At 58.2% G+C, this 8,678-nt stretch overlaps 1 protein-coding gene across 1 annotated transcript; it reads right to left on the bottom strand.

The window, feature by feature from the left end:
• Nucleotides 1–3,035: 3,035 nt before the first annotated feature.
• Nucleotides 3,036–4,767, bottom strand: POLD4 (DNA polymerase delta 4, accessory subunit). The gene is made up of 4 exons (XM_055580675.1): nt 4,473–4,767; nt 4,163–4,252; nt 3,832–3,943; nt 3,036–3,493 (listed from the first exon to the last, which is right to left on the bottom strand). Exons 1-4 carry the CDS (start codon nt 4,567–4,569, stop codon nt 3,469–3,471), a joined length of 324 nt encoding a protein of 107 aa, XP_055436650.1. The 5' UTR covers nt 4,570–4,767; the 3' UTR covers nt 3,036–3,468.
• Nucleotides 4,768–8,678: the final 3,911 nt, after the last annotated feature.

The following is an 8,678-nucleotide window of genomic DNA, read 5'->3' as shown; positions in this document are numbered from 1 at the left end:
GATACCCCAGGTTCAGCCGTTTTTATGTTACAGCAACTACTTCAGACATACCATGGAATAGAATGCAAAATTTGCCAAAGATAAAACATACAACTGCTAAGAATATTCAGAGTGGTCCCAGGGGTGAGTGTGCGCTCATTCTGCAGTGGAAAGGTCTGAGAAGCAGCGGCCTGATGAGTTGAGGGGCCACGTGTGATAGGGTTGAGCAGGGGTCGTGCAGCGGGATGTGGCAAGCCTGGGCGCAGGGCCCTGCAGTGAGGGTCCCCGTGACACGCCGTGCTCGGTCCTTCCTGAGAACCCTGTCTATACCTTCCTACCTGCCCCCGGGTAGCACTCGTAGTATGTTGTTTTTCACTTTCCACATGGGTAGGTCTTTTCGATGCCATCCTGAACACCTGGAGCGCAGGTGTGGGTGTGAATGCAGGTGCGGGGTCCCAGAGGAGGAAGGCAGGCCTGGGTGGGAGCTGGGCCCTAGTGCTATCTGATGAAGCTGGGCACTTTTCCTCTCAGCCTCGGTGTCCTCATCTGTGGAAGTGGCTGATACTCACCTTACGAGACTGTTCTGAGCAGTCAGCTAGGTGACGTGAAGCGCAGCAGATGGCACGGGTCAGTGCTCGGTAAACATCTGCTCCCTCCCAGCGTACCAGGCTGTCAGCAAACATCTGATTCTTGAATGTCCCCTGCCCCAGCCATGTCCTCTTCCCTGCATCTGGCCCACTCCCTCTGCCTCCCTTCCCATCACTGGATGCTCTGATCTAAGGCCACACTCTTCCCTGTGCACTGGTCCTGGCCCTCCTCACTCCACAGAGACCCCACTCATCACACTGCCTCCTCTGTCCCCCGGCCTGCAGTGCCGCACCCCACTCGGTCTCTCCCTGCACCGGGCCCTTATGCTGTGCTGTCATCCTAACACAAAAGATGGAACAGGACAACCAATAATAAGCACCTTTCCTTGACCCCACATCCTCTCTAGGTGCCACTCACTTCTCTGCTCCCGTCACAATAAAAGGTCCCTGAAAGGCCTGGCCTGCTCCTTGTCTCCACTTCCACTGCCCCTCCCTCTGCGCCCACTCTAGGCCCAGTCCTATACCCACCAGTCCAGGGGAGCTGCTTGTCTCCAGTGACCTCCACGTGGCCAAGTCCAGCGTGCACGTCTCAGGTTATTTTACCAGCCTGTCAGAGGCATCTGAGACCTTGAAATACCCTCTGCCCAGGCCTCCCAGGCCCTCCTCTCTCCTGACTTCCTCCAGTCTTGCCCCTCCTTAGTCTCCTTGCTCAGGCCCTTGCCTCTATCTATACTCACTCAGGTAATCTCATGCCCACACATGGCTTTCATTGCCACCTAAAGGATGCCCAAATTTCTATCTCAAATTGAGAGCTCTTCCTGGAATTCCAGACTTACGTATCCACCACTGCCGACTCCCCAGCTTGGATGTGTCACAGACCTCAAATCTGAACTCTTAATTCCCTGCCCCACCCTCCCCTTCCCGCAATCTTTCCCATCTTAGTAATGGGAACTCTGTTCTTCCAGTTGTTCAAGCCAAACCCTTTGGAGTTATCCTTGGCTCCTCTCTTGCTTAAACCCCACAGCCAACCCATCAGCAAGTCCTGTCAGTTCTTCCTTCAAAATACAGAAGGAATCTGGCCACTTCCTACCTCCATGTCCTACCCATCACCTCATGGTGACGCATCACCATCACCTCTCACGAGGCCCAACTCCCAGCCTCCTGAGTGCTTGTGTTGCCTCTTCTGCCCCCAGCCCCCCACTGTGTTTTCTACCAACAGCCATCAGTTTGTCATTTGTTGGCTTAAAACCCATTGACGACTTCTTCTCTTACTCAGAATAAAATCCAGATTCCTCACCCTGGTCTGCAAGGAGCCCTGGGACCAACCTGGCTACCCCTCTGTCCCCATTTCCCCTCACCCTCCCCTTGCTCCCTCTGGGAGCACGCCTGCCTGGGGAGGGTGTGCTTCCTGTCTCTTCTGCCCGAAGCGCTACTGATGCCAGAATCTCCCCTCACAGCCTCTCTAGCACGCGTGGCACTCTTTGTCCTCTCACCCTCATTTGCCCAGCACTGACCACTGCCTGACATAATACTTACGTGCTTGTTTTTGTCCATCTCCTCCCACTGATATCCCCAGAGGGCCTCTGAGTCCGGCACGCAGCAGGTGCTCAGCAGCCAGGCGGGGCAGGGGGAGACGGGAAGAGCCTAGTGCACATGGCCCCTCGTCTCTTCACCACCACGTGCCCGCTGGTGCTTCTGGGCAACTCTGTACAACAGGCTAGGCTTCCGTGTCCTTCTACGTAAAACCTACTATGAAGATGTTTTTGGAAACTTAGAGATAATACATTCAAAGTACTTGAGGCATGGTCAGCGCTCAATAAAAAGACTACTTTGCTGCCCTCTGGGCCTGCTTCCAGGGAATTAATAGTTCTGTCTCCAGCTGCCGCAGGACAGAGAGCTGAGGTATCATAAGTACTGATTCCATTCTCCATGTCCTAGGGTCCCCTAAGCGTTGTTTGTCGATACAGCCAGTTCTCCTCCATCTTCAGGACCTGTCAGTTCCCTACTGAAGCTTCTCAGATTATGGCCATCTCTGAGCAGGTCCTGTGGGTTGAAACTCTCCCCCAACCCTGCTTTGGAGCCAGGTGGCCCCCAGTGGCAAGTGGAGGTGCTTTCTGGGAATGTGATGTCTGTCTGGACCTTATAAGTGGGCCCATGGGTCCTGCTCTGACAAAGGACCCATTTTTGTGAGTTGGGCACTGGGCAGGCTAAGTGATGGGTTCAGTGGTTTTTTCCTGGCTGGTCGGTGAAGGTGGCTAGAGTCGTTTTCCTGTGCACCACCAGGGGGCGCCAGAGGTTGCCCAGCGCTTGTGAGGACTGACCGTTGTTTTTTTTTGAAGGTGTCTCTCCTTCCTCTCTGGTCTAGGGTTAGGAGTGGAAGAGACACAAACACCTTGCAGGAAAGCAGGGTTCTGGTTCTCAGCCACCTATCAACAGCCCAGGCAGGGCCACAAAAAGAGACTGGTCAGGTTTCCAGGCTCAGAGTTCTTTATTGATAAGCACTAGTGAACCTTTTGCCCTGTGAGCTCAGCCATTCTGCCCTTGAGTTCCCAGCCTGAGGAGCGGGTGCACCTTGGCCTCTGAGGTCATCTGCCTTCTGCCGGAGTCTGGTTCTGCCCAAAGCTGCGCCTGATTTTGCCACATCATGCCAGGGACGGCAGGCTTCAGAAGGGTCATGGCCAAGCCCTCGTCCTCAGAGACCACTCTGCCTGTAGGGGGCACCTGGCTTCCGCTGTGTCGATTCTCAGAGGGGGCCCTGGAACCCAGATTCAGCCTCTTTCCTTCCCTGTGAGCCTCTTTGCTGCCAAATGTTCTCCACAGCAGAGCTGAACCGTGGGGGCAGCAACTGGCTCTCACTTGTGTCCGGTTCTCAAGTAGCAGGCAGGAGGTCTTCGGCGGCGCGTCAGAGGGGGTAGAAATGCCAGAGGCTGTGCAGGGGGGTCGGGATGGAGGGAAACCCGTCAGTGAAGTCTCTCCACTTGCTCTCACCAGCCCCAGCTCTTGGCCAACCTTTGAGCACGAAATAGTCCCTTGGGCCCTAGGTGTACTCTAACTCCACTGTTAGCTCAGAGATAAGAATTACGCAGGAAAGCTTCTGCCTCCTGAGCCCAGCACCTTGTAGAACCTTCTTGCCTGCCCAAGGCTGATCCCCAAGGCCACCCTACTTCTCCCGCAGGTCAGGACAGCCCCCATCCGGAGCCAGCAGGCCAGTGGTACCTGAAGTCCCTGCCCCACCCCCCAGAGCTCTCCCCGGCTTGTCTCTGACCTGCACTGGAAGCGGGGATCCCCGGGGTGGCTCTGCAGCACCTGACGCACTTCTGGGGGAGGCTTCAAGCCCATCTGCTCTGCCCGATGCCAGCGCTGCAACCGTGTGATCCCTGTAGGAGTGGAAAGAAGACAGTGAGGCCTCGGGGGGGGGGGGGGCAGGGGAAAGTCCAGGCTGGACAGTATGTTTGGAGGGGTGTGTTAGGACCTGCACACCCCACTGTCTCAGGAGACCGTGCCCAGAGGGTCAGGCAGGGGCTGGGGTTGCTTGGGAGACGTGTGGGTGGCAGGACTGGCCCCTGGATGTGCTCTTGGGCCTGAGGGGCTCTCACCTGTGCAGGGCCCGTACTGCCAGGCCAGGTCAAACTGCCTCAGCAGCTCCAGCTCCGCTTCATCCACGCTCAGGGGTAGGGGCTCTTCCCCTGCAATGATATGCTGTTCCTCAGGCCTGCCCAGGCCTGTGCCCTGCCCCTTGGCTCACAGTCGACCCACTGTTCCCCAGCTCTCACCACCCTTCTGCCTCTGCTGTCGGAAGTAGTCTGGGTGTCGGAAGTAGAGGACATACTCCACTTCCCCTTCCACTGCCCACGTCCTTTCATGTCCCTCACGTCCACTCCTCCCGCCCTCCCACATCTCAGAGACCTAGATCTGGTGCCAGCTCCCCCTTGCTGTGCCCAGCGGAGCCCTCCCTCCTCTTCACTACAGGGTAGGAGTCAGTGATGAGCCGTTTCCGGCCCATGGCGGCCACCCAGGCAGGCAGAGGAGGAGGCCACTGCCGGGAAGGAGAGGCAGGCCAGCGGGCACGAGAGACAGCTGCTGAGAGAGAGCGAGAGAGGGCTGGAGCCAGAGAGCGAGCCTGGGGCCAGCGATGGGCAGACGGACGACCCAGACAAACAGCAAGGAAGTCGGAGGGTTCCAGGGAATGACGCGTCTCCCCCACCCCCGCAAGCATGCAAACAGCAGACCTAAGCCAATGAGAGGCCGCCTCTGCGGGGCGGGGCCTGGTCCCAGCCAATGGCAGGCGGTGCAGGCAGGGGCGGGGCAGTTGATGCAGCTGTGCTCTGGGGGAGAGGGGGAGGCTAAGTGGGGGACCTGTCAAGATGCCCCAGACGGCACCACCTCCTCCGGCCACCCCACACTGGTCTGCAGTGGGTCTCGGGGGACTTACAGAGCGTTATCCTTGGCCTCTCACTTCCCGTTTTCCCTTCCTAGGCAAATGTTCTTTTCAGCCTCACTAATCCCCGTGGCCGGTCTATAACTCCCCAGAGCCCAGCCGGAGACTTCCACTCCCGCCCCTTGGCCCGAAGAGCATTGTGGGGGCAGGTCTGGAGGTCCGGAGAGAGTTTGGGCTAATCCAGACCCCTTCCCTGCTCCTACCCCGCCCCCACCGGCCCCAGGAGACCTGGCTGGCTGGAGAAGCCCAGGGGCTCTGAAAGCTCCTTTCTCACAGTCTGAGCCCAGAAATACTGCCCACTCTTAGTCCAGGCGAGTGCTTGCCTCTTCAACTGTCCCGGGGTCCCACAGCCTGGCCCTGCCTGGCCTCTGTTCAGGAAGATTCCACACGGTGCAGGAGGCCAGAGTGTGTTGGACCCCTAGTCCTTTGTCAGTAAAATTTGTCCCAATGTGAGATTATGAGCAGAAAATACGACAATAAACCTCACACTTACTCAGTGTGCCAAGTTCTGTCCTGAGCACTTTCCCACATATTCTCTCAACTAAAATAGACAGAAATGGTTCTTGAAAGTAGGAAGTATTGAGGACTTCCTTGGCAGTCCAGTGATTAGGACTCGGCACTTACACTGCAGGGTGAACAGATTCGATCCCTGTTCTGGGAATTAAGATCCCACAAGCATCCCAGTGCAGCCAAAATAAAATAACAGGAAGTAGGAAGTAGGAAGTCACAGGCATGGTGGGGCCCTGGTGAAACCATTGTCCCTCTGTGTCCCCCAGGAGCTCACAGGCCAATAGGCAAGCAGACAGACACACAAATGGCAGTGCAAGGATAAAATTCCTAACAAACGAGAGAGGATGACAGGGCCAGAAATGAGTTGTACTGTGAGGCTGGCTTAGCACTGGAAGCCCCTCCTGGGCTGCTGTAAACAGTGTCTCTCAATTCTCCACCCATGACCTTTGTCCCTTGGGCTCCTGTCATCGCTGACTCACCCCTGTACCCGCCTCCTCCTCACCAACTTCCTGGCAGCAGGCAAAAGTGCTGGCCAGTGGGAGTCTGGGAATCAGTGCAGGGCCTGGCCCAGTGCTAATCGCCCTCTACAGATCCCGTCCGGTTCTTCCTCCCAGGGCACAAGGGAGGGTGGGTGCCCTGTGGGGTGGGTCTGGGTGCCCTCTCTCAGGAGGAGTGTGGGCACAAGGGAGGAGAATGCTCTGCAGAACAGACCACCAAAGAGGAGGCGGAGGAGCAGGAACAGGCTGTGTCTGCAGGGGCCTCCTCCCGCCTGGCTCTCCCCATCCCTTCCTGGAGGAGAGCAGAGTGGAGGAGTGGGAGCTCCTGGGTGCACTGCATGGAGCTGGAGGGCCCTTCCCTGCTTTACTGTTTGGGCTGGGCCGGGTCTAATCCCCCCGTCTGCCTCCTGGACTAAGTGGGGCCCACACGGAGGGAGACAGGGGCCTTGCTGTGATGGGGAGGAAGACAGGGAGGCCCTCTCCACCAGGCGTGGGAAGGGCTTTGGTGTGGGGTCCATTCAGGCAGGGAGTACTCAGGCTCTGTGGGTGTGACCACCCCTCCCCAGAGGGCGTGTCCGGAGGTGTGTGGCACCCAGCTTCTGAGCCCACAAAGCCCTGAGGGAGTAAGGAGCCATGGGTGGGGCAGACCCCTCCTCATTCCTGGTCCCTCCCACCCCTGAAAGCTGATAGCCGTGGGGCCCTGCCACCGCCCAGGGAGCGTGAAATGGGGTATGCGGCTGGGCGGCCACAGTGGCTCCTACTGCTGCCTGAGCTAGTCCCTCTCCCCTCTGGCACCCTGGCTGGCTCCATGGGCAGTCTCTGGGCAATCCCTGCCAGCTGCCCCCAGCCCTGCCTGGTCCAGGCCCTGCTAGCCTGCCCTACTCAGCCTGGAAGATGTCTCCCTAGTCCAGGTTATCAGTTCAAGTGCAGGCACCCTAGGATGGGCTTTCTGGCCTGGAGTTGAGCAAACTCTCCACAGGCAGCATGGCCCCCTCTCCTAGTCACACAGCAGTGGGCTCAAGCCCCAGGGCCTGAAGGAGTTGGCACTCAGGGGTTTTGGGGCCATCCCAGTCCAGTTGGCATCCTTGCCCAACTTGGCATCTGGATTCCTAAGCTGTGCTGGCAACTAGGCCAGACATCCCACCTGCCCATCCTCAGGTGTTTTCCTTCTTTGCTCCCCAACCCTGTCTGCCTCTTTTGCTCTTCCTTCCTGAAACCTCTATCCCTACTCAGGCAACCTCCTGGCCTAGCCCCAAAACCGCTGTCCTGGGGCCTGTCGTGGTTCAGGCTTCAGGCTGGAAGGCCAGGCCAGAGGTCTGGCTTGGGGGCTGAACTCTCTCTCTTTCAGGGAATTTCCTGAGACCCAGGTGTAGGTTCCTTGTCAGCCCTGATCCCCAGAGGCTGGTGATGAGACTAGCAGGAATGACCTCGGAACGCTCAAGGCCCTTGCCTCAAGGCCCTTGCCTCAAGGCCAAGTCCAAAATCTTGGGGGAACCCAAGAGAAAAAGAGAGAAAAGACCTGGAATAGGATCCCAGCACCTTCCTGAGGGCTGAGGCCTGCCATTGACTGCTCCGAGGGGAAGGGGGATTAGGCCTGGCTTAGCTCAGACAATGCGGCAGGATGGGGGGGGCCTCAGCACTGTGCATGCACCCTAAGAGCCCCTTCCCTACCCCCCCCTCCACAGTGGGGCCTGCGAGAAGGGCCTGTCAGAGCTCAGAAGAGGGGGCAGGTGGAGAGAAGGGAGCAGCTGCCTGGGGCCCAGCAGGCGGTGGGGTGCAGCCGCTCTCCTTCCCTCCCCAACACCCCCATTCCTCAGGCTCTCAGGCCCTGCCACCCACCCTGAGCTGGAGATTCTGGGCACCAGACTCACACCCCTGAGCCCTGTTTCCCACCGTGTGGGGCCAGAATTCTTTCAGGCAGCTCCTCCTGGTCCCTACTGACCCCCTCAGACATCCTCCTTCCTCCTGCTCCAGCTTCTCTGGCCTCATGGGCTTCAGGAGCCTGGGGGAAGGCAGAAGTTCCCCTGGATCTGGGTTTCTGCCGCTGGATGTCTCTTCTGCCCTGTCCCCACCACCCCATGCAAACCTCCCTCCCATCACCTCCTATTTCACCTTGGCCTTCCCGGCTCTAAAGAAGTCCTAGGGAACTTTGAAAAGGGGCCCTTCTGGCCATTCCTCACCTTGGCCACCAGGTGTCAGACTTTGTCCAGCTGGGAGGAGGGTCCTCCTTCACGTCCACCTCATCGGCCTGGCCTTGTGGAGATGAGGGCCAGGTGGGGAGGGGCCTAGAGGTGGCCTCTGAACTAGGAAGGCTGAGAGACACTGAAGGCTGGGGACAGGGCTGCAGCTCTGGTTCTAAAGCTCACAGTGACTCCCTCACTGCCCCCAACCCCACCCCCACCCCACTGATGAGGGCTTTGTCCACTGTTGGGAAACTGGGGAAACAGGCTGAGTCAGGGAGCTCAAGACTTGAAGGGACAAAGGCAGGGACAGTTGTGGCTCCAGAGAATAAGGGGGAGCTGAGAGGGAGCCACCCGTCAGAGTGCTCAACCAGGCCTGGATCATCGCCCTTGCCCTCTAGGTTAAGAGGAACAAGGGCCTCCCTTGGCCCTCTCCACTGTGGCAAGTGGGTGAAGAATATGTGTTTGTGTGAGAGCGAGTGCTTGA

The sequence above is a fragment of the Bubalus kerabau genome, chromosome 5 (genome assembly GCF_029407905.1).
Source record: "Bubalus kerabau isolate K-KA32 ecotype Philippines breed swamp buffalo chromosome 5, PCC_UOA_SB_1v2, whole genome shotgun sequence".
NCBI classification, from domain to species: domain Eukaryota; kingdom Metazoa; phylum Chordata; class Mammalia; order Artiodactyla; family Bovidae; genus Bubalus; species Bubalus kerabau.
Note: the sequence above shows the minus strand (reverse complement) of the source record. Positions and strands in the feature narration are given on the sequence as shown.